The 25,707-nt window shown below is 37.6% G+C and overlaps 4 protein-coding genes across 5 annotated transcripts in view; all 4 read right to left on the bottom strand.

Moving 5' to 3' along the window:
• Window positions 1–311: 311 nt before the first annotated feature.
• On the bottom strand, window positions 312–1,063 carry LOC307117252 (ninjurin-2-like; the record flags this gene model as incomplete). The annotated part of the gene is made up of 3 exons (XM_079802044.1): window positions 312–445; window positions 523–634; window positions 1,031–1,063. The coding sequence occupies 3 exons, from the start codon at window positions 1,061–1,063 to the stop codon at window positions 312–314; spliced, it is 279 nt and encodes a 92-aa protein (XP_079658170.1).
• A 255-nt stretch (window positions 1,064–1,318) lies between these two features.
• haus7 (HAUS augmin-like complex, subunit 7) lies at window positions 1,319–8,578 on the bottom strand. 2 transcript variants are annotated; one of them, XM_079802239.1, is made up of 10 exons: window positions 8,496–8,578; window positions 7,524–7,639; window positions 7,337–7,404; window positions 7,189–7,250; window positions 6,814–6,896; window positions 6,486–6,695; window positions 6,298–6,403; window positions 6,001–6,216; window positions 1,899–2,010; window positions 1,319–1,817 (listed from the first exon to the last, which is right to left on the bottom strand). In XM_079802239.1, the coding sequence occupies exons 1-10, from the start codon at window positions 8,550–8,552 to the stop codon at window positions 1,756–1,758; spliced, it is 1,092 nt and encodes a 363-aa protein (XP_079658365.1). In that variant the 5' UTR covers window positions 8,553–8,578; the 3' UTR covers window positions 1,319–1,755. The 2 variants fall into 2 exon arrangements, with proteins under 2 accessions (XP_079658365.1, XP_079658366.1); XM_079802240.1 differs by having other exon boundaries at window positions 1,612–1,817; window positions 1,899–2,007.
• A 1,101-nt stretch (window positions 8,579–9,679) lies between these two features.
• On the bottom strand, window positions 9,680–10,345 carry LOC307117251 (ninjurin-1; the record flags this gene model as incomplete). The annotated part of the gene is made up of 3 exons (XM_079802043.1): window positions 9,680–9,746; window positions 9,934–10,066; window positions 10,153–10,345. 3 exons carry the CDS (start codon window positions 10,343–10,345, stop codon window positions 9,680–9,682), a joined length of 393 nt encoding a protein of 130 aa, XP_079658169.1.
• A 6,105-nt stretch (window positions 10,346–16,450) lies between these two features.
• atp2b3b (ATPase plasma membrane Ca2+ transporting 3b) overlaps window positions 16,451–25,707 on the bottom strand; it is a 66,795-nt gene continuing 57,538 nt past the window's right edge. The window contains exon 23 of the mRNA XM_079802127.1: window positions 16,451–17,523. Coding sequence (XP_079658253.1) covers window positions 17,107–17,523 — 417 coding nt within the window. The 3' untranslated portion in view covers window positions 16,451–17,106. The remainder of the gene's footprint in view (window positions 17,524–25,707) is intronic.

Genomic DNA, 25,707 nt, shown 5'->3' with positions numbered 1-25,707 from the left:
TGTTCTGCTTTTTATTTCTTGACTGCTGTCAATGAAGTGAATAAAGCCACATTAGAAAATCCAGTTTGTTACAAAACATCAAATTACACATTTGCTCAGAAAGTGCTTTATTAAATGAAGGTATCATATATATGGAGGGACTGCAGTATCAGATGCAGTTTCTAAAACACAAAGAAGAGAAGCAAAGTCAAGCTTTTGCAAATACTCAATGTGTTAAACTATTCTAAGACTCAATTTCCTGCAGACTCATTCAAACTGCATTTACTGCTAACCGGAAAAGCAATTTAATCCATCCGCTAATGAGAATCTGCTCACCCTCCAGACTCAAATCCCAACACTGTGACGATGATGTTGATAAGAACAGTAAAGAACACAAAAACAGTGGCCATATTATTCATTGTGTTCAGCCTCGGCTGTTTCTTAACGTCATTCAGGTCATACTTCACTGAAGGAATCAAGAGAAAGATCAGTGAGAGGAGATCAGAATTCTTTCAATCCGACATAAGTGAGCTGTAAACTAACCAATGAAGATGAGTAGGAGGCCAACAATGACCTGCAGTGAGATGGACAGTGAGATCAGAGCAATAAGAGGGACGTAGAAGCGGTGCTGAGGTCCGTTCCCTGTGGCATGATTCTGACGGAGTGAACATTAGATTATAACATTCAGTGGCCTGTGCACTCAAGAACATGAAATTAGTCAATATAATAACAGTAGCTAATGAGTGCAAGGCAAAAGTTATAACACATTTAAATGTTTGTTCGAGTTATTTGCACAGAACAGACTGAAAGCTCAAGCAAATAAGAAAGTTCACACAGCACTGCTTGTACACAGAACTAAAGGACATTTTCAACAAAGTATGACCATCACTTAGGTGCCATTAAGTGGATGAAATCCTGACAAGCCTGCTTGCATGTAACAGAACATTATGTTGAATAAATGACTTCATATAAAAGCATATTAATCCCACTAAAGAGCTGCTAGGTGTTCTCTGCACTACAACAGATCAGGAAGCACACATCTGTTACTCACCACTCCTTGTTGATTGAGGGCTTGATCCTCCATTGGCTTCAGGTTTTGTTTAGCAGCAGAAATGTTTAAAAGCAGCTCACAAATGACTCAGCTCACCATGAGAAGTGTTTTACACTACAATCCCTGGCTCTCTCCAAAAGATGTGCTTTTAAAGATTGAGAGAAAGACCCTCCCATCAGTCACTCTCACCAATGTGTGAACAGACCACTTTGAAACGGATGACTTCTTTAGTTTACACATTTAAATGTAAAATATCTATAAATTAGAAGAAAAAACACCATGTGTTTTTGTAATGTAAACCTTTATTTAAAAAAAAAAGACATGTCATGACATACTGCAGATCAAAGATAAACTTGTTTCCTACTGCATCTGCATTATTTGGGAGTCAAAATGTACTAATAGCAACTCAAACACAACCCAACATGGAGTTTTATAAAGAAAGGATTGTTTCTTATAGCTATTAGGAGTATATTATTAGATGGAACAATTTCATCATTAGTTGGGAGGTCTATTAATGTGACAGCCATTTATTTACAGTATAATATAAATCTGTACAATAGTGCTTGGCATAGTGGTTGTAAAACACAAAGGGCTAAGGGCACAGTCCTGGTCATGTAAATAAATGGACTGATTGAAGTTTTTTTTGGCCCTTTTTACCATTAAAAACGTAAATTTAAGCAATAGGCTGTAGATTTCCGTTGAGACAGTGAGAGTTGTCCTTCAAGTTATGATTGGTGAAGGGAAAGAAAAGCCACGTATCTGTTCTTCAGCTCCTCCAACTGTTTGGCTAAAAATAAAAAAAAGCATCTTAATTGAATGTTTGTGTAAAAGGTTTGCTCAAATCCAAGACATCCAAGAAAATACTCACGTAGTGTGTGCTTTTCTCCTTTAGACCAGTACCGTCTGTCTGTCTGCAGCTGTTGCACTGTTTGTGTAAGAGACGACGATGTTTCAGACAGCTGCTTAAGAGCCTCCAGCTCCTGAAGAGTAAATGAAGAATATGCTAAGTATTTGTACATGAATATTATATTATATAATATATATATATATATATATATATATATATATATATATATATATATATATATATATATATATATATATATATATATATGTGTATGTATGTATGTATGTATGTATATATATATATTTATATTTATTAGGGGTGTAACGGTACACAAAACTGACGGTTCGATACGTACCTCGGTTTTGAAGTCACGGCTCGGTACAGTAGTTTTACAAAATTGCTTATGTATTTTTATTAAACAGTGGTTTACTGAAAAAAAAGTGTCCTTAAATGAATTATAACTAAAAGTTTATTGAATATATTGCTGTAAACTATAAAGGGAGCCCTTAATTGCACATTAATACTAAAGGTTAACAACAGAGCCCAAAACTATTAGCCTAAATTCAGTTGCTATTTATTTTTAGATATAATAATCAACACTCAAATTACACATTGTATGTAAACTTCACATAAAGCAGTTTGTGCATTAACTTCTAAATCTAATTACAAATGTATGTTTTTACTCCAATTCGTTGTTGAAATATAATCATTTATACACAGTGGCTGCCTAGGCTAATATAGTGCATATATTTAGTAAAAGAGTTAATTTCTCTAGTGAACTAACAGCTGTGGACACTGAATGACTTTCCTGAGGTAAATGCTACATGACATTGTTTACAAGGCGTTTTATTGACATCTTTCCGCGGTTAAAACACAGAGTTGTTTGTAAGTTGTAATGTATCCTCAACATACCGTCAGCTGTTGATTCATGTTTATTCTTTGACTAGGAAGACATTATCGCATTCGCTCTTGCACCGCGCCGACACATACACTCACCTATTATTAGGAACACCATACTAATACTGTGTTTGACCCCCTTTTGCCTTCAGAACTGCCTTAATTCTACGTGGCATTGATTCAACAAGATGCTGAAAGCATTCTTTAAAATTGTTGGCCCATATTGATAGGATAGCATCTTGCAGTTGATGGAGATTTGTGGGATGCACATCCAGGGCACAAAGCTCCCGTTCCACCACATCCCAAAGATGCTCTATTGGGTTGAGATCTGGTGACTGTGGGGGCCATTTTAGTACAGTGAACTCATTGTCATGTTCAAGAAACCAATTTGAAATGATTCGAGCTTTGTGACATGGTGCATTATCCTGCTGGAAGTAGCCATCAGAGGATGGGTACATGGCGGTCATAAAGGGATGGACATGGTCAGAAACAATGCTCCGGTAGGCCGTGGCATTTAAACGATGCCCAATTGGCACTAAGGGGCCTAAAGTGTGCCAAGAAAACATCCCCCACACCATTACACCACCACCACCAGCCTGCACAGTGGTAACAAGGCATGATGGATCCATGTTCTCATTCTGTTTACGCCAAATTCTGACTCTACCATCTGAATGTCTCAACAGAAATCGAGACTCATCAGACCAGGCAACATTTTTCCAGTCTTCAACTGTCCAATTTTGGTGAGCCCGTGCAAATTGTAGCCTCTTTTTCCTATTTGTAGTGGAGATGAGTGGTACCCAGTGGAGTCTTCTGCTGTTGTAGCCCATCCGCCTCAAGGTTGTGCGTGTTGTGGCTTCACAAATACTTTGCTGCATACCTCGGTTGTAACGAGTGGTTATTTCAGTCAAAGTTTCTCTTCTATCAGCTTGAATCAGTCGGCCCATTCTCCTCTGACCTCTAGCATCAACAAGGCATTTTCACCCACAGGACTGCCGCATACACTCTCAAAATTGCTTAAAATCACCTTTCTTTCCCATTCTGACATTCAGTTTGGAGTTCAGGAGATTGTCTTGACCAGGACCACACCCCTAAATGCATTGAAGCAACTGCCATGTGATTGGTTGATTAGATAATTGCATTAATGAGAAATTGAACAGGTGTTCCTAATAATCCTTTAGGTGAGTGTATATCAGTCATGCCACATTATCGTTTGAATTTCATGATAAAATGGACAGAATACTTAATATGTTCGTGTGGGAACTCGGATTTAAGTACCGCGTTTAAAACAAGCCGACTGTTAACCATTAAAGATTGCTTTTGGAACCGTTCGGTACATGCGTGCACCGTACCGGAAGTCTTGTAACGAAACGTATCGGTACGAATATGTGTACCGTTACACACCTAATATTAGGGCTGAAACGATTAATCGAGTAACTTGATTGCAAAAATTCCTCGAGGGAAAAATTCTGCCTCGAAGCCTCGTTAAATTCCTATGACGCGCAGGGATCTGATTCACACGGACCGCTGTTCAATGTTCAGGAAACACACCATAGCGTGATACATTTTGAATTTAGTTGGCGCGATGGCGGAGAGTAAAGATGTCCATAAACTGCAGAGAATGTCTAAAGTTTAGGATCATTACATTCTTAACAAAGAAGAGAACAAGGTGCAATGTGTCTACTGCAAAGTAGACCTGGCATTCCACAGCAGTACGACTTCAATGGTAACGTAGCCTAAGCCTATACATTGATGTTCGCTGATTTTAATCCCATACTGTATTTGTAGCGATGTCGTGATGCAGTTTGACTAGATATGATGTTTAGCTTTGATGTTTTTAAGTACTATGGTATTCACGTTCAATTGCAAGAGCTGGCCTAAAAAAAAGAACCCCCGCTTCACACACACGCGCGCACACACGCGTTCTATTGAAAATGAATGTATGTATTTCTGCCGTACCAAACTGCAATGAAGCAACTGGTCTGACTGGGGCATCACTCTTCCTCACGCACACACACGCGCGCACACACACACACACACACACACACACACACGCGCGCACACACACGCACACACACACACACACACACACACACACGTCAAGTCAACTTTATTTATAAAGCGCTTTTAACAATGTAGATTGTTTCAAAGCAGCTTTACAGTGTTAAACAGCAAAATAATGCAACAGAATTTTATTCAGCTGTATAGCCATTCTGGAGAAAACGGTGATGTCATCAGTTCATTTCAATTATCATACAGTGACAGTGTGGGCTTTAGATCAGTAATTAGATAAGTCATTTAGTTTATATGGTTAATTTAGTTTAATAATTAGATTTATTTGGATATTTAGTTGAAAAAATTAAGAAAAATTTAGTGAAACACACACACACACAGGTTGCTAGATTCCCATAGCAAATAGGCTAACCCCAGAAATTATATATTATTTGTTAGTAGCCTAATGGTAAATGCTGCAGGTGTAGAAATCTACATAAAACATATTTACTTTGATGTCTAGATTACAGCATGAAACCTGTTGAGCATGTTAATAAATTAGATTGCTTTTCCTCTTCATTTTCGTTATGCATGATTTGTTTTGGTTTTTAAAAATATTTTTTTTATTTTATCGATTAAGTGCTAGATTAATCGATTACAAAAATAATCGATAGCTGCAGCCCTACCTAATATATATATATATATATATATATATATATATATATATATTTTATGTATGAAGTCACTAAGGGGACATGGTGATGGAAAAATATGAGATGGGAGAAACATTCCCTTTTACATTCCCTTGCAATTTCCCCCCAAAATTCACTGACTAAACGTTATCATTCTCTCACAAAAGTATTGCCTTTCTCCAAGAAACTTTGCAAAACATTTGCTTTCTGTCGCAAAGTATACTGCATTTCCCAGAGAATCTTTATGGTCACTCGCAAAACATTTAAACATTGTGTTCACTTCACTCGCAAAACATTTGCTGCGTTTCCCAGATAAACTTTGTGTTCACTCACAAAGCATTTGCGTTCTCTCGCAAAACTAATGTGTTCCCCGAAGAAACTTTGTTTTCTTTTCGTTTTTGTTTACCAAAGCAATGAAATATAATTTTGCCTCTCACCTTATATTATTTACATCACAAAAGTTTCTAGGGGAATGCAAAAGCACTGAAATAATTTTCATTCCATTCTGTTAGTCTACTGCAGATAAAAGATGTCTGAGGTTTTACCTTATTACAGGAGTGCAGAAGCTGATGTACAGATTGAAACACACTAGTGCCCGAGCTGAGGGCCGGAGGGGCTCTCTGGCAGTACCCTTTAAAGTCAGTGTTGTAGAGGTGTCCGAAGGCTGTCATAAACTGAGACATGTCCGAGATGGCCACTTTCAGCACACATGGGGACAGCACAGCTGCAGAACCTGAAGAATCTGACTGCAGGAACTCACACTGAAGAACAGAAAGGATCATGCTATTATACAAACCAGACTCATGATATCAGATCCGAAAAGCGGCACATGACGGTCCCACCTCTTTGTGGAGCTCCTCTAATGTGCTCTGGGTAGACTGCAGCAGTGCTTTGGCCTCTGACAGGCTTTCTTCTCCATGACTTCCAAGTCGGGAATGTTGCTCACTCCTTCAACAGAGGTAAGTAACAACGGTGTTCAACAGTCTTGATAAAAAAAATGCACATGGCCACATAACAAAATGACACTAACCTGTTAATGAAATCACGGGGTTTACTGTGGTTCCCTTTCTTTTTGTTGTGAGCGGACTGTGTGCGTATCAGATGTTCACGGATGTGTGCGGGCCACGGGTTGCAGGTTGGGTTCAGGAGCATATCCAGGTCAGATAAGTGATCGTGAAACATCAGCTCGCCGAGAAGATCATCGTTCTTCACACTGTCATCTCCAGATGATGACTTCTGGCTATGTCGATCCAAACAAAGCACAAGTAGGTCAAAGAAACAATTTTTTTTATTTTAGGAGGGTCTGGCTCAATGTTGATGTTAAATCAATTATATAAAACACAGCAAATGCCAGATACCTAGAGTGTATGGAGGAGTCTGCTTGAATGACCATCAGAAGCTGCTCTTGAAACGCCAGCTGCCGTAACGGTGGTGCAAGACCCTGAAAATATAACAGATGCAATAGGACAGATTCATTCAGTCTGCTTTAGTTTATACATTTAAAATTATTAGATAAGAATGGCTGTACCATAGCAGTTAAACAGCCAAATTAGCCTGATTTATTCAACTGTTGTGTATGAAACAACTTGAGTAAATCAATGCATTTTTGGACAAACATTTTTTTACTTAAACTTTCAGCATTGTTGCTATACAGGTGCAATAAACAAGGGGAAATTCCTCATGTAAAATGTACTACTAGACAGTATAAAGATCAACATCATATAACTCCATACCTTGATTAAATCCTGGTCATTAGCTTTACATAACATCATTTCATTACCAAACCGCGTGAGTTCTGTGTGAGAGAGAAAGCACAACAATAACAAAACAATGAGCATAAGAAAATAAAACAATACGAAAATTTGCATTTGTTGGACTTGCCTTGAATTATATCCTCATTCTTCGTTGCTTTAGTTGTGGAAAACTTCTCTCTTAGGGATGGACAAATGCTTTGTAAAAAATAAACACAAACATAGTAAAGCATTTTAGTACATGCATTTACTTATAACAAACACACTTGGCACCACTATCATCATGTTTAATAGTCAATCACAATCAGGCATCAGACCTGGTACAAATCCACTTGAGTATATCAGTCCTGTGTAACGAAGGAGAGCAGAGGAGCTCCTGCATGCTCTCTGCCTCCCTCAGGTACAGCCCATCCACCAGAGGACAGCCCAGACTCTGAACACAACATTAACACTTATTAGTAAATTACAATTTAAACATATTGGCCTGGTTTCACAGACAGGGCTTAGATTAAGCCAGGATTAACCAGATGTGCCTCTTAAGACAAAACAATGGCATTGACATAATTTAAGATATGTCAGTGCAAGTTGCTTTCATTTAAAACAAGTCAAACATGCATTTTATTCTGGGACTGGGACTAAATTTAAGTTTTGATTCTGAAACCTGGGGCTAATCTCATCTAAAGCATCAGATAGTATCACAATTTCTTGGACTAAGTATCACAATGACACTATTGTTTAACCAGTTTCTTGATTGTGTTATTGTGGCAATTAGCCTAGGTCCAGTTCCTTACATATGATGCATGAAATCAGTTTTCAAACTGGGGTCGACAAACAAAGGGAGTACAAATACATTTTAGAATGGGGGTCCCACGCGAAGGTGTTACTATTTAGGGTATTGAAATCCCCTGCTAAACTCTGCATGACAGTGGCCCTCGAGAATCAGGGTTGAGAATGCCTGGGCTATAGCATACACAGATTCTGATAAGAGAAACTATTATTTTTCTACATTATTTCTATTACACAAGTAAATCTGTTGTCTACTAAATTGTGGACAGCAAATAATTCCCTGAAATATCTGTTATAAATACAAATTTATTTAGCGTTAGTTGATAACTTTCGTAAATTACGAAGCAACAATTAGCTCCAAAAGTAGCGTTGACGTCGATAACTAACTTAGACACTAAACAGTACTGCACTCAAAACAGCCAGTTTTAACTTTGCGAAACATCAAACAATTATGTAATGTCTCCTTACAACGGGTGGTGAGTCTATGAAGATGTGGACGCTACCTGAAGGATGTTGTAAACTCGCAGAGACAGCTGCAGCTCTTTTGAATCGCCCGCCATGTTGGAATTCCTGCAGTGAGTCTGTTGGCTGTGCGGAAGTGTCATTCAGCGCCTGCGGCTACAGCGACGCCCAGCGGCCACGCGCATATTACAACTAAACAAAAACTACAGTATATGCTATAATTACACAGAATACAAAAGCAGGTATTAATTTGGAAGCATATGGGTAGCAATATTCAATTTGAAATGTAATATGCAAAATGACAATGTATTTCTGTATTTCAATGTACATTTTCCACACCAAATGTGCAACGTTTGGAGCAAAATGCTAATGCAAAATGCAATCGTGTCTTAACTGTGAGTGTAAATGCAATTAAGAAAAACAACATTCAAATTAACATTTTGCTACAATTTTTGCTTATATATATCTAATCTTAGATATAACATATCTAATCATTTATGTAATACATTTTTAATTTTGTGTTTAAATTATAAATTATATCTAGTGTAGGAAAAAATGGCATTTTGCTCCAAACGTTGCACATTTGGTATAGAAAATGTAAATTTAATTACTGAAATAATTGTGATTTTACATATTGCATTGCCATTTTGCATATTACATTTAAAATTGAATATTGCTACCCATATGCTTCCATACCTTATGATTTTTAAAAATGACAAAGTATATTAATTGAGTATTGGAGCTTTTTTGTGGTAAATTACTAGTTTTTTTTAAATTATTTTCTTTTATATCATATGAATTTAGTATCAATTCATCCCTTTTTTTCTTGCTGGAACAAATCAAATGTCAAAAGTACTGTATGAAATAGCTTTAAATAAAAGTATTTTGGACAAAAGTGTTTTATTTCAATGAGGTTTTCAGCAGTGTTGCTCTTGGAAAGATAGATAAAGAAAAATAAAAAGAGCACATTTTCACAAACATTTTAATGTGATCTCTATTTTGTTCCTTATATAAAAGATTATCCTTGATATCTGCTTTCTTTCCCATAAACCGAGTTAGTTAAAAATGTGCTGCCTAAAGATAAAAAACATCACATGAATATTGCTGAAATGATATGGAGTACAGTGTCCTGTAATCTGCTGGGTAAATATCTTATCAAATGCATGATGATGAAGGCAGGCTGAGTGTAAATACAATCACATGTGAGCAGTCCTTGTGTGCTTGCTTATACATCATCTGTGCTGTTTAAAGATCTGGTCTGAGCGAGTGCAGTCTCAAATATTACACTGCCCCTGAAACAAGGGGATGAGATGTAAAGTTAGTACAGTCTGACTGTTATTCTGATGTGAGAATAAAGAAGGCATATGTCCAGATTCTGGCATTTCCTCAATTAACTGAGCTGTAAATAATCGACAGTATTTTTGAAAACAAGATTTAAAATACATCTATTTACTGAGATTTTGCTGTTACTCTGCTCACCCTCCAGACGACTCAAATCCCAACGCTGTTATGAAGATGTTGATAAGAACAGTAAAGAACACAAATACAGTTGCAGCATCATTCAGTGTGCTCAGCCTCGGCTGTTTCTTAACGTCATTCAGGTCATACTTCACTGAAGGAATCAAGAGAAAACAGTGAGAAATCAGTGAGAGGAGATCAGAATTCTTTCAATCCGACATAAGTGAGCTGTAAACTAACCAATGAAGATGAGGAGGAGGCCAACAATGACCTGCAGTGAGATGGACAGTGAGATCAGAGCAATAAGAGGGACGTAGAAGCGGTGCTGAGGTCCTGAATGCAGCACCGTCTTCAGCTGAGAGGAGTTCGCCATCAGAAGAGCCACATCCAACATGCTCTGTGCTGCACTCTTCTTAGTAGCGTAATGATTCATGTTGAAGGGACGCAGACCGTTCCCTGTGGCATGATCCTGACAGGGAGTGAACACTGTTAAACCTATTCTATGTATTTTATATTTCCTCTTAAATAACCACTTCAACAAAGGGGATTCTAAAGAGGAATGCAGAAGAAACAATGCCATATGGCATTTTTACAAGTTACAGGTTCATACTATAGAAATAGAATAAACTGGTATGGTAACTAACATAAAGCAGGGATGAATAAGATTGCAGTTGGATTTTCATTTGTATGTCAGAAATCTGCACAAATTTAATCAATAAGCCAAAAAGAATGCCCTGGGATTTGTAAGGCCATTACATGATAACTATAAAGGTGAGTAAAATTAATAACATGTATTTAATATAATTATTTCATCATACTTAATAAAGTTGACATGCATGAGTAGTGTGGTCAATGTAGCATCAAATACTGTCTGCCATTTTTCGCATTTCAGTAACATGCCTACATAAGAAAATGTTATTTTTAAAATGGCTCATAATCTGCCAACAAATTACATGTTTTTTTTTTTTTAGTTAATTAACAGTAATTTAAACAGATGATCTACTGTAGCTCAAATTGCTCAAGAAGTTAATGCTGGTTCTGATAGAAAGGTGTCAGAATACACAGTGCGTCGCAGTTTGTTGCGTATGGGGCTGCATAGCCGCAGACCAGTCAGGGTGCCCATGCTGACCCCTGTCCACCGCCGAAAGCACCAACAGTGGGCACGTGAGCATCAGAACTGGACCACAGAGCAATGGAAGAAGGTGGCCTGGTCTGATGAATCACATTTTCTTTTACATCACGTGGATGGCCGGGTGCGTGTGCGTGGCTTACCTGGGGAACACATGGTACCAGGATGCACAATGGGAAGAAGGCAAGCCGACGGAGGCAGTGTGATGCTTTGAGCAATGTTCTGCTGGGAAACCTTGGGTCCTGCCATCCATGTGGATGTTACTTTGACACGTACCACCTACCTAAGCATTGTTGCAGACCATGTACACACTTTCATGGAAAAGGTATTCCCTGGTAGCTGTGGCCTCTTTCAGCAGGATAATGCCACAAAGCAAAAACGGTTCAGGAGTGGTTTGAGGAGCACAACAATGAGTTTGAGGTCTTGACTTGGCCTCCAAATTCCCCAGATCTTAATCCAATCGAGCATATATGGTCAACACAATATTATATATATATATATATATATATATATATATATATATATATATATATATATATATATATATATATATATATATATATATATAAAATGTCATAATTTTATGCCTGATCGGCACAAATATATATATATACACTCTAAAAAAAAAGGTTCTATATGGCACCAAAAATGGTTCTTGGCTCGTAATCATAGGGGAACCTCTTTAAGTGCTATATGATTACGACGAATAACCATTTTTGGTGCCATATAGAACCTTTTTTTAGAGTGTATATATATATATATATATGTGTGTGTGTGTGTGTGTGTGTGCAACATCAAAATGGGCACAAGGCTTGACTGTTCAAGGCATGATCGTAGCTAAATTTTAGGATATTCAAACATATTCTACATTCAAGTTATACGCATAATATAAGTGTCTCATATGCATCCTAAAAATGCAACATATGTGTGTGTTCTACTATCTAGAATGTCAAAGATTCTCAAATTGTTCATAGGCTATATGGATTTTTTTATTTTACATTTCTTGTTAAAAGTTTGAGCTTGGTCAGCATGGATTAAAGATATGAACTCTGCGTTGGTTAAATACAAAGGATTGGAATGATGACATTTCCAGGGCAAGCCTGTAGTCTGTCAGCATAGCAGTTTAGGGTGGTGATGAAGGGTGTTCTCCAGAGAGCAGCAAACAAACGATCACTCCCTAATATGATATATAGCCTACTGTTACAAAACAGAACTGGTTTAATTCCTCTTTCACACGTCAAATGCACTGCAATAGATGATGAGTTACAGTATTTAGCTAATTGATAAACCTGTAGCCTAAATAACAGATAAAAAATAAACATTTTATGGTAGGCGATAAGCCTATATTTTTCATATTAAAACCGCACAACACGTCTCCATTCTTAATTCTTCTAGCGTGAAATTAAACTGTTTTAGTTTGTTTAAAAATATCAAGAAAAAAAAAAACTCTACCTCCGATTCTTTGAGAGCTCGGTTCTCCTCCGCCATCGGATGCTCAACTTTCATGAGTTTCGCTTAGTAGAATTATTTGAAGGAAACATTCGAGAAGCTCACAAAGTAATAATACAAACAATGCGTGATAAAGTAATGATTTCTACACTGAAACATACACGGATTTCCCTTTTTAGCTCTCCCCAAGATGTTCTGGCAGTGGGCGTGCTTTCTTTCCAGGTATTACGTCCTTTATATAACGCCCACTTACCTTAACTCCACGTCTATTTCTATACAGTAGTAAATATGACATATTCTTTATTAATTAAGCAGACCTCCATTAAGGACAGCAAGACAATTGCTTTACACGTTGTCTCCCATTATCTTTTCAGATAACCCTGCCTCTAAACAGCACATAAAAAAGTGACTTTGTCAATATGTCAAAATAAGTCAAATGTTCTGTCTAAGTGGGCAGTTCCTGGACAGAATACCATGCAATGAGAACCAGACTTATAACAGTGGTTTTACTTCAAAATCAGTGCTGTAATCAATGTTCCCGTACTTAAGCTATGCTCAGAATATGAAGTTTAATGTTACCTGATGAAAAAGTGTTGGAGACCTTGTTGCCCATCTATTCATGGCAAAAGGATATATCTGTCCAATAAAGGTTTTCTTTAAGGGAAGAGGTGATCTGGCAGTCTTGTACAATGTCATCAGGCCGAAGAAAGAATCACAGGCACACAATGAAACACAACCACAGACACTGGTCAAAGTTATTATTGTAGAATACTTTGATTTGATTTTTTTATACAGACAAAAAGTGTTGACTTATTTTCCCATTAAATTCTTAGATTCCATACAGTTTAGTCTACAGTATACAGCTGTGTTCTTTCATCATAGATAGATACTTTTTTTCTCTTAAATAACAGGCAGGTAATTAATATATTTAATAGTTTAATTTTTTTGTCTTTTTTTCCATTGTAGAGCAGTAAGTGTATGTTCAGGAGAATGTGCAACTGTTTTTTTCCATCAGCTAAAAGTTCACTGATGAAAAAAGACAATAATAATTATAATAATAGTCATAATAATCATAATAATGTACAAGCTGTTCAATTTTAATTCTTTACAAAAAAGCAAAAGGAGAAAGAAAGAGGAAGAGACAATAGAGTAAAACAAACCAAAAAATGTGCTTAAATCGTAAACAAAAGATGCACATGTGCACATTTTGGCAAAAATGTACAGTGATGGTGCAGTTGTACAATAATTTATAACTTTTATATTAAATATAGTATATTATACATTATACTCTTTTTCACATTACATTTTTTTTCACCTTACCTTGCGTGATTTTTCTACAACAGAATGGAACAAAATGAAGGCAGACGATGGAGTTTTGGATTATCTGTTTTCTTTTCTTTTTTATATATATATAGGCTATATATATATGCGTATATATATTTGTCACTCTATCAGGAGTCTCGATAAAGTGTCTGTCTGTTGTGGTGGAGACGAGGGATATACATATGCCACTGTAATATACATCATCACTGTCTGGAGAGTTCAATGATTGGGGTATACGTCTTAGATATAGTTAGATTTAAAAATTATTCAGAGACGAGCATAGCTTGAGGCCTATTTTGGTAGTTAAGCTTTGCTGAGGATAAGATAAGGTTAGGAAATGTTTCTTTATAATGGTTTAGCAGGTTCACTGACCTGTCCTCCCTGACCACCACTTTGGCCTGCTGATTGTGTCTGGGCCTTTAAATGGGTTCAATCTGTGAGACCTGCCAGCGCTCTCCACACTAGAGACTCCACTGAAACTGTCTGAGCCCGATCGAACTCAGCCAAAGGTCGGACACATTCATGCAGATATAACACAGTTTTGCTTGAAGGCATATTCCGGGTTCGAGTTAAGCATTTGTGGCATAAATGTAGATTAGGCTACTATTTTTTGTTTGTTTGAAGAAAACAACTATTTTATAATTATTAATAATAAATTATATAAGAAGCAACAATTAAGGTTATGGCAAGAAATGAAATTGAATGAGTCCAATATTTGGAGTATTTAAAAGAGGGAATTGATTCTGTTAAAATGTGTAGCCTATTATTTGCTGTTTAAATCATAATTTTTACAGTCATTTTAGGGTGTATGGTCTATCTATGGTGTTGTAAAATTGGATTTCATTTTGCACAGAAAAGGTTAGCAAGTGTTTCCCCCCTACATTTCAATTCATGTTGACATGGCTAAACTATGACTTTTTGTATGTTTACGGATTGGCCCTATTCACTTCCATTGCAAGTGCCTCACATTTGTTAAATAAAAGAATGGACTGAACCCAGAATATTCCTATAAAAATGGTTTTCCATTTAAAGATCCGACAACAAAATGTTCTGCTATTCGCAGAACGGGTCAACCCATTTTAAGCAGCGTGTCTGTTGGCATTTAACAAGTAGTCAGATTGGCAGTGTGACACTGCTCCACCTCCAGGCTCCACGCCACGAACAGGGCAGAGTATCAGGAGGAGAACACCAGCATGGACAATAGCACATAATGACAGCACAGATGCGCTGGGAGGAGAAACGTGTGTCCACCTGAAGCATCGACAGACGAAAGTGAAGTCAAACAATGACGGCAAAGAGCGAGCGCTATGATATCAACATGCTCCGCAAAGACACGATCGACCAATGCAATGACATGATCTAGTGACGCTCATGCTTGCATTGTCTGCTTTCGATATTCGCCAGTTTCTCTGAACTGGACAATCTAGAAAAGTATTCTATACAGATAAAGGTTTTTTTCGAGATCCATATGTACATGTCGTGAAGCGAATTTCACAGAGCTGTGGGCAGGGCAGTCTGTTGCATAAGTGCCGGTCTCATTCCCAAAATGATTGTATTACGTTGCAATGCATTGACTGTAGCAGTATGATAGTAACTGTACCATTCCAGACGATAATGGGGTGTAAAAGGAGGTAACCCCGGATGGTACGGCTGATCAATGGAACGTCAACGGAATGTAACTGAATCAAACATACCATCATCTGACATGGAGAATCATGCATGTCTTTATGTATGTAAGAGGGATTATTGTTTTCTGTGCAATGATCTGAAAGGCTAACCTATGGACCAATAGCAGGACGGCGTGTCTATCGAAGTCCATAGTGAACGTTTGCTCAGTGAACCTCGATATTGTGCAAAAGTAATGATACCCTCACGGATTGTCCATTGTTTTAGTATCTTTTTTTAAAACTATGGTGTGGCAGTATAAGATGGATTCCCCTACCCTGGTGACCACAGTCTGCAGATACATACACAATCACAATCTGATAAATATTTCACACGTATGAGGAAAGCAAGTGTGAGCGCGAATGCATTTAAAGGGCCAGCAGGTAAGCATGTACTCAACGAATAGAATTATTTGAACATGTTTAAAGGGTTGATGCATTTGTTGGTGTCATCTGCACAACATGGATTCTTATGGCTTTAATGAGAAACAAATTGAAGACACCATTAAATGTCGAGTCTGGGCAAACCCACTGAAATACTTAAATTTCAGCTACTTTGAACAAGGTAAGACATTAACAAGGCCATTTTGTCGTAAGGCTGATTGCCATTGCTGAGATGGAAAACCACCAAAATCCCACCCACGTCCATTGTATCGCTGTAATGGGATTGCCCAAATCCTCTACCCTGTAGCATATTTTAAACATAAACAGCTTGTGTAAATGTTTAAAATATCAAGAGCATGATGGCTGGGTGTTTACCCTCACTTAGAGTAAAGCAAAAAATTGCCCTCAAATAACAGATTTTTTTTTTTAACATAAAATGCTGTAAAACAATGATCGTTAAAATGGTATGCCGACACATTTGTCTTCTTTTTGTTATCAGCAGACGCATTATAATTGAATTGGTCTAAGCTTCAAATTAATTTTATCTTTGCTTTGTTAGTACTTCTTTTTTTCTTGCTTTTTTATGCTTATAGGACAGACACAACACACACGGACACATAGAGAGAGAGAAATAGACAAAGTGAAAATGAAAAATAAATGGTGGTGATCACAATAAATAAATGAATAAATAATCGAATAAATAAATACAATGTTTTAAAGCTTATCCATGAAGAATTAGAGCAATAAGTCATATTCTGTTATTTCGCAATGATAATCCGAGCACTCATGATGACGGTGGCGATAGTAAGAAGTCAAACATTATAATAATAATATTGATTTTAGTAACACCGATAAAAAGTAAAATGAATGGACCCCTACTCCGGCCGTAGGGAACATATTCCTTTGCATTCCGAGAAGTCAATAGTCACCAGCACTAAAAAAACCACTAAAATCCATCGGGTCTGGATTCCTCACCTTCTCAGGTCCGTCCAAAGGAGCCACAGACACGCAGCAGACTTGCCTCCTCTCCACACGGTAAGAGGAGAGGTGTCTGTGGGGCTGTTGAGACATGAGGAGTGATAGTGCTTTCGGTGGATGGTGGTAGTGGGCGGATGTTGCAATGGGATGACCCTGTCTTGGTGTTGGGGGTCTACCACCTACAACTTGTCCGTAGGAGCCTCCCCAACCAGCATGACCCGCACAAGTCTGCATCCTCAGAGTTTTTAGGGTCTGGAGCGCGGTCAGTTATAGAGAGGTCTCCAGAGCGAGGAGGGGGTACAGTTGTCGAGAGGGGGGTGTCCAGTGCCCATCAGGGCCTGTGGGGAGGTTCAGACGGTAGACGCTGCTCTCAATGGCGTTATTGTTGCGGTTAGGTGTGGTGGGGAGGCTGTACTGGCGGTAAGGACGGGGCGGCGGACGGGAACGCTGCGGTTGCTGGACCGGAGGAGGAGGGGGCTTTCGGAAGGCCGGATGCAAGTGGTGGTTGTGCCTCGACCACTCCGATTCGTCGTCAATGTCTGTGTCGTCGATCAGCGGGATGTTGTGGATGTAGTCATTGATGAGAAACTCGGGGTGCGCCATGAAGTTGTGGATGGAATTCCTGGACGCGGGTTTCTCGATTCCTTCATAAAGGGAGCTACGGAACGCTTTCACCACCCGCATCTACACCGGAACAGAGGGGACGAGGTGCAGAGGAAGACAGAGAAGTGAGGACAGAGAGAGGGTTGAGACAGAGGAGGGTGGGAGCAAAGACATCTCTCAGAACATGTGTGATAAAAAGACCTGAAACACTGTAGAACCTGTTCTGAACATGCCTTACAATGCACAGACAGCTCAAGATCAGGTTGCTGCAAAATTTTCAATCTGTTTCTGTCATTTGTTTAGTAATGATTATTTTAGTACTTAAAAGTGCAATGTGCAATTTCTAGTGAGAACCAACAGAATTGCAAATAATTGGGACTTTTTTGGGACGGCACCGGGACTTTTCACTGTTTGTATCACTCTGTGTCTGAGTTTGCGTTGAACCATTGGCTGAACGTCTGATGGAAATGGCACAAAATGGGAAACACTACTGCGTTATTTCTCTCCAAAGTTATGAGCAATAAAACAATGTTGCTCTTATCTTTTAATTCCCCCCACAAAAGCGCTTGTAAATGCAGGTGTGTTTTTTGTTGAAGTCTCAAGTAGTTTGTTGTTGTTCTATCGCCTACGTTCCTTGATGGACTGTGACAGAGTCTTCGTTTTGTAGACAAACTAACTAATGCATAAAAATTCCAGGCTCATGTGTGAGCTGAATGTACAAACCATGCACATTGCGCGCGCACAGTAAGTGTGTACTATGCTCAAGCCTGTAGCACTCCTGTCAGAAACTCAAGCCTATGCGCCTCAATCGCCCCCAGCTGGCTGGTCCCAGTATAGGTCATAACCCCCACCCCTCCGTGTTTTCTAATGGACGCGAGACAAACTAAACAATCAAATTACACTTCAAATAATTTTTCCCCAAAGTTGGTTTCTGTCATTGTAGGCAGTTTTTATCACGATGATTTAATTTCAAGTGTTCGTTTTTTAAATAAGTTTTGTTTTATTGTTATTTGATGCTATAAAAACGGGGGTGTGACGTCATGATTGACAGCTGAGATTGACATTGAGTGAAATTGTCACTGAGGCACCAACAGACTTTTCTCTGGATTTTTGGGAGGAGATTGGAGCTTTGGCTTTAATTTCTAAATTTCCATAACTGTTTATTTCACAACAACATAATGAGTTGTTCTGCATCTGCGAGAGTGTGGGCGGGCTTTTGATATCGCGCCTCTACTTCCTGCTCTCTACTGCACAGATTCCGGTCCAGAGATCACTACTGCGCAGACTCGGTCCCAAATCTGCGCGAGATGTCAGCCATAGACTGTTAAAAAATATGGACGTAGTGTCCATGACGTCACCCATAGGATTCTGAAGAGCAGTTTTGAAGCGTTAAGTAGGGTCAAGCTGGCCGTTACCATCTTGGCAGTGCGTCATCTCGCGTCACTCCCAGATAACAGAAAATGGCCAAAGAGGCGGGAGATGGGTGGAGCTGAGGTGACGCAATGACTAACAGACAGCATATAAATGGCTATCCACCTGTCACTCAAGTGGCTACGCCTTTAATTATGCAGAACTTTAAGGCTTTTCATATAATGTAAATATAAAAATTCACCCCCCTCACAGTTGTCATGAAGGGCAAAATTAGCCGTATAGACCAAAACCACAATTTGTACCAGGCTGTAAACATGTTTTTTCTGCTGTAAAGCAGAGGTGGGTAGTAACGAATTACATTTACTTCGTTACATTTACTTGAGTACATTTTTTGGGTAACTTGTACTTTTAGAGTAGATTTAAAGATGGGTACTTTTACTCTTACTCAAGTAAATTTCTTGTGAAAAAACTGTACTTTTACTTAGTTACATTCGGTGGCGTTCCTCCGTTTCTCCGTTACTGTCAAATGGTAATAATTATATTATATATATTAAAATAAGTGAATATGACTTTCGCAAGTCTCGCGAAACTTTGGAGAGGCTGCTTCGCGAGAGGTTGCTACGCATCACCCGCTTATAATTAGCGCGCGTTTCGTCAGAAAATGATAGCCGAAGCAGAGGAAGATGTGTGTGAGCTACGGGAGGCAGATTGCCCGTGGCCTCAAGTTCAGTCTATGTTTTCACTCTAAGATGTCAAAAAGAATAGTTTCATAATGCGATGCATGTTGTGTGCACCAAAACGAACTGACATCTCTCAGCATACAATAATTCCACCCTGAAAAGAACATGTAGCGGTAAGTGATACAATGATGCCTATATTTGAACACTATTAACGGTCATTTTGGTAACTATGGGAAATTTCCCCTTATTATAATACTATTTCACACACTGTCCGAGTGTTTTCCTCATATGCGCTCTTGTGCAAGCAATGAATCGTTTGAATCCTCCAAACAACACACGTCCACGAACAAACGTTCTCATCTTCACATTTACATGTCCTTTTCTTCACAAAACGAAACAAATTGAATAGCCTAATGTGACGTCTTGCATTTATACACAAATCCGGACAGACACCTGTCTGAAGTGTAGAAAATACACACAAATAAAAACGGTATTGTATTTTATTCCTACCTAAAGAATAGCATAAGAACAAAGTATGTTTTAAGAAGAGCTCTAGTTAGCCCTGCACACCATTAATTTACACTGTTTAACCATTAATCACACACACACACACACACACACACACACACACACACACACACACACACACACACACACACACACACATATATTATATATATATATATATATATGTGTATATGTATATATATATGTATATATATGTGTGTGTGTGTATATATATATATATGTATATATATATATATGTGTATATATGTATGTATTATGTATGTGTGTGTGTTTTTATATATATATATATTTATATATATATATATATATATATATATATATATATATATATATATATATATATATATATATGGTTCATTAGCTTACATTAGTTAACATTAACTAATAATGAACTGCACTTATTTATCTTTATGTTAATTTAAACATTTACATACATGCATTATTAAAATATTGTTAACATTAGTCAATGCACTGTGAACTAACATGAATAAACCATGAACAGCTGGATTTTTATGAACTAACGTTGACAAAGATTAACTAATGCTGAACAGAGGTGTTGTTCATGGTTAGTTCATGTTAACTAATACATTAACTAATGTTAACTAATACAACCTTATTGTAAAGTGTTACAGAGAGGTGTGTGAAAGCTCTCCGAGTAGCCTGAAATTCAGGGTTTTCGCTTATCAATCAGATCGAAAGTAACTAGTAACTAACTACTTGAGTAGTTTTCTCATCGAATACTTTTTTACTCTTACTCAAGTAAGTATTACGATTGTTACTTTTACTTTTACTTGAGTAAATATTTCAGTAAGTACTTGTACTTTTACTTGAGTACAGATTTTGGCTACTCTACCCACCTCTGCTGTAAAGTTGGGCTTTTTAACATGGGGCTCAATGAGATTCTGCTCCCTTCTGGAGCCCTAGCGGCCAGTCGATGAATTGCAGTTTAAGTCACTTCCGTATTGGCTTCAAGAGAAACTGCGGGAGGTTACCGCTTGATGTCAGCGCCATATTCGGACATATTCGGAAGCAAAAGAAGTCACGTCGTCCATATTTTTTTACGGTCTATGGTATGAGTAAAAACCGAAGTGTACTTTCGCCAGTTGAGGTGCCGATTTTTCAGTGACTCTTTCTGGATGTTACAACCTGTCTTTTTGAGTAATTGAATCACTCATTCAAGCAATTTATTCAAACACTGATTCATTTAGAAATAAAACAGCACTACTGTTTGTTGCTTTGAGACATGATGGTTAATCCTTGTGTGGCTTTGTTTCAGTTTTTTTGTTTTAAATTTGAAATATTTATTGAATTGTTGAATGAAAGCAATACTAATACTTGCAATCATGCTATTCTGTGCTGGTCTGAATATTAGCATTCTTGATTGGACAATATTCCTTATTAGGTCGGGATTTATTACGTGGCCCCTTGCACACTAAACAAAGACTGTCCCACTAGTTTAACACATCTTATACATTCATCAAAAAACCCTACACATTTTTAAAAACTTTTTCTTTTCTTTTGTCATCCACCAGTGCATGATGTCCCTGGCCACATCTCATATGCCGCTCAAACAAACAGATTGCAATTCTGTTTTAGGCATTTATGCTCAAGAAATTACACAAGGCACATTCCTGATTTAGATTCTAATACCTATAATCTAAGGCTTTACACTTAAGCTGCGCAACCAGATCCTAAGAGTTTCTCAAAGAAAGACAGGTGACAAACAAAATAAAACCAAACATAAGGACAATACACAGGAAATGAACCCAAGCTGTCAGTTCACAGTTATCACTCAAAAATAAAGGTGATGGACATTCTCATAAACTCAAAGCAAAAAAAAAAAAAAAGACTCAAACAAACATATGAATGGACACACAAAGTACCAAACAGATAGCCAATACAAAACAAATGCCATGTGTGCATATCGACTTATTAGTGGTGAAAACTGAAGGAGTGATGAGGAGAGAGAGACAGAAAGGAGGATGTCTTGATACACACATAGACACACAGCCAATGGAAGAAACAGAATCTGCCAGAAAGTGCTAAGCAAAGGGGATGTGATGAATAGACAGATGCATGACTGGGGGTCCGGCTAGAGGTAGGACGCACCTACAGTGATGCACTATGCTGTACTCAGTCTTGGAGGAGCTTTGACTTCCTCCTCATTGGTACTAGCAGCATTCAGGGGTGTGGTAACAATGAAGCAATGCCACTTTAGTAACGTGATTGTGATGTCATAACAGAAGCCATGGAGACGACATGCGTAATGAGGCCATCAGCCAATGATGTAATTTAATGCCAATGAGTGAAAATAGGTCATAAGCTGTGAAGATATACTGTAGCTAAGATGTATTAAATATCATATGATATGTAATCTTATCTAGGGATTTATCTGTCTTCCTGATCAGCAAACTGAGTTTTATTCCAGTCTGTATTCTACTGTCACGATTTACAATAGTAATTTATTATTATTCCTTAATAATAAATGTTATATAAAACATATGGGTGTTTCTTCAATTACGAGTATTTTTATTCCCTTAAAGCACTTTTTGCATTCTCACTAGTTTATAATTGAACTATGTAGTTAAAGTGTAATTTATGACCATAAATCATACATGAATCATACATCCTTCCATCTTTTTTGAGAGGCATTAACATTTCCACCACATCTCAAGTTATGTTTTGAATAACATTCTGTGGTGAAAATGGCATTGTAACGACATTGAACAAAATTACAATTTGATTAGAAGTCATACTCATAAACGCATTACAATCTCAAGTTGTCTCTTTGCGATTCAAATGTAAACATTATTACAGTTAAAAACAATGTTTGCAAGTGAAGTTATGTCACAACTGAGGGGCAGACACAATAAATATATCGAAATGTACTATGATTATTTCACTCCTTGTTTAGGTTATATATTTTTAGGAAGAGCTGAGAGACATTATATATATATAACATTTCTCTAAGCCTGTGTGACATACACAAGTGCCCATAGTTGAAGAAACACCCACACACAGATGATCTGCAGATATAAGGTCGCTCTAGTAGGCTTATATGATAAATTGCTTCACAGGTTCAGATTACACTGACTGCCAGGGGATAAGTTATAAAATTTCCAGAGACATCATCTAGATGGATGATGATGACTTCTCTGAGACTAGTCACTTCCTGGCACTGAGCCATTGATTACATGACACCAACTGGTGTGACAGAAGACCTTAACAAGCACTATCACACTGACAAGAACAAAGCAGGCACAATAAACAAGGTCGCAGCATCTCTGGTTTCTGCAAAAGTCACCTTATCAGCACAAATGGATCACACCTTTGTACAGTGTCATAGGCCTGGAATTGAATTTTGTTTGCTATCTCGGTAAGGGCCACTAAATTTTGGATTAGTGTTTAGATTACACATTCAGTGGATGGTAATAGAGGTGTGGAAAAGCACATTCAGTGAGAGAGATTGAGAGAGTGCGAGCATCTTTTGGCATGCAGCAGAGCAGTTGAGTGCAGATAACAGACACAGAGAGAAGAATAGCTGAAGAGTGTTGATGAGATCTGCCTCAGTCTAGATGCAGAGAAAAGGAGGAGGAGCACGGGCACCAATCAGAAAGCAAAATGCTCATTCCAGTGCAGCTGTCTCGTTGTGGTGTTACAGGAACAGAAACAATGAAAGTCGAAAATTTGAATGCATGATGGTAAGCAGTCAGGCTCATGCTGTAAGAGTAAATCAAAAGCAGCTGGAGCACATATACACACGCATCTCTCGTGTGTATATTCAGAAGGCAGGAGATTTAAGAGCGCAATCCTTTGCTGTGGCCACAGGCCGGTGCAGCCCATCCCAACCCCCATTTCAACACTCACCCAGCAAAGGAAAAGAAGCTAAAATGACCCAGAAAGAATTTACAAGAGACAAAACAAACAAACAAACAAACAGGAAGGGACGGTCAAGCATTTGGTTAAGTGCTTATCTGTTTTTCCAAAGAGCCTGTTTGTTGAGAAAAAGTCATGCAAATCTGAATTGAGAAATTGTTTGTTTTCATTTTTTTTGTTCTTTGAGTTTCTTTCTTTCTGTTTTTGCATGGATACAGGTAAACGTTCGAGTATATCGCCCACTTTTGGGAAATGTGTGTGTTTGTTTAAAACTGATTGAGTTTTGTTTTTCCTCTTTTCTCTGGATGTTAGCATGCCAGATTACTATCCACTGTCTTCCCCACGCTGTCCTTCAAAGAAAAAAGCTTGATGGAAAAACGTTTGTCATTAAAAAAGAAAAAGACTTCTTTACTCAACAAATATTTCCCAAAGATGTCTGAAATGAAAATAGAGCTACATAGAAAGACTGGAAGCAGACAAAGTGATAAGATGCAGGAAAGGAGAGGAAGTAGTTAACGAAGCATTGATGAAATAATGACATGTTGAATTTGTACAAATACATTCAGAGAGGTTTAAGCATAAAGATTGTGACACGTTAAAGAGCAATCGCTAGACATGGCCCTATTTTCACTCTTGATAAATGGTGAGTAATGAAACTGGACAAAAACTACAGTGAATTATCATTATGTTTAACCGCTGTCTTAAATTTGACATCATCAGTTATGCTTGGAAGAGGCTACAAAGTGCTTTCAAAGTCCATTTAGAGAAATACAAATCCTACTGTGAAAATTGTTCTGTTGAATTTTATTTTAATGTAATTAAACTTTTTTTCTCACATTGGAACTTTTTTAAACTTTAAACTTCAAATAATGGGTTATTTTTAATTATACAGGGTTCCCACTCTTTTTCAGCAATCATTTTCCAGGACATTTTAAATTTTACTACGGCGGGAATAAAAGACAAGGATCACGCTAAATATTGCTATCTACGTTTTTAAAAGGCATACAGCTTTTTACTGCCATGGCAACTATAAAAACGTAATGAGTTTTTAATATGAGCTCATGAATCATACATTAGGACTATGGAAGCTTGTTTTCTGCCACAGAATAAAAAAGGTCAAGTACTTTTTATCTCGCTATTCTGACTTTTTCTCGCAATTGTGAGTTAACATAATTGTGATATAAACTCGTAGCAATTGCCAGTTATACAATCAGAATTGTGAGACATAAACTCTCAATTCTGAAAAAAGTCAGTCTTTTTTTACCTCAGATTTGGACTTTATAACTCACAATTGCGAGTTTATAGCTCACAATTCTGAGAAAAGTAGTAAGAATTACAAGATATAAACTATAAACAAGAAAAAGTCAGAATTGCGAGTTTATATCATAAATTCTGATTTTATAACGCAATTGCGAGTTTATATCACCCATTTCTGACTTTATATCTCAGAATTCTGACTTTATATCACATTATATCACAATTATGTAAACTCAATTATGTATGCGTTTAAATAAGTTGGTCATTCCTAAAACTTTGCAGTGTGTATACTTAGAAGCATGAAAAATAAAACTTTTTTCAAATTGTGAGTGGGTTATTTACAGACAGCAAACATAGAGCGTTCCCTTTATAATCACTACAGCTGTCTATCACTTCAGCGCAAGCTGTTGTGAAAACTCCTGTTATAATCAATGAAGCTGGCTATACACTGCACAATCAATCTCTTCTTGACCTTATATTGCATTCAAATGATTAGTTAGCAAGTTACTGAATTAGATAGCTGCTTACCAGTTAACATTCGCTGCACACATCT

This window comes from Gobio gobio (genome assembly GCF_949357685.1).
Source record: "Gobio gobio genome assembly, chromosome: 21".
In the NCBI taxonomy this organism is placed as follows: Eukaryota; Metazoa; Chordata; class Actinopteri; order Cypriniformes; family Gobionidae; genus Gobio; species Gobio gobio.
Note: the sequence above shows the minus strand (reverse complement) of the source record. Positions and strands in the feature narration are given on the sequence as shown.

What these genes read in the sequence shown, in the direction of transcription:
- haus7 (XM_079802239.1), bottom strand. Translation starts at nt 8,552, where the DNA reads ATGGCGGGCGATTCAAAAGAGCTGCAGCTGTCTCTGCGAGTTTACAAC. An exon ending in GAATGAGGATATAATTCAAG is followed by an intron (nt 7,251 to 7,336) that starts GCAAGTCCAACA and finishes TCTCTCACACAG; the next exon opens with AACTCACGCGGTTTGGTAAT. An exon ending in ATGACCAGGATTTAATCAAG is followed by an intron (nt 6,897 to 7,188) that starts GTATGGAGTTAT and finishes TTATATTTTCAG; the next exon opens with GGTCTTGCACCACCGTTACG.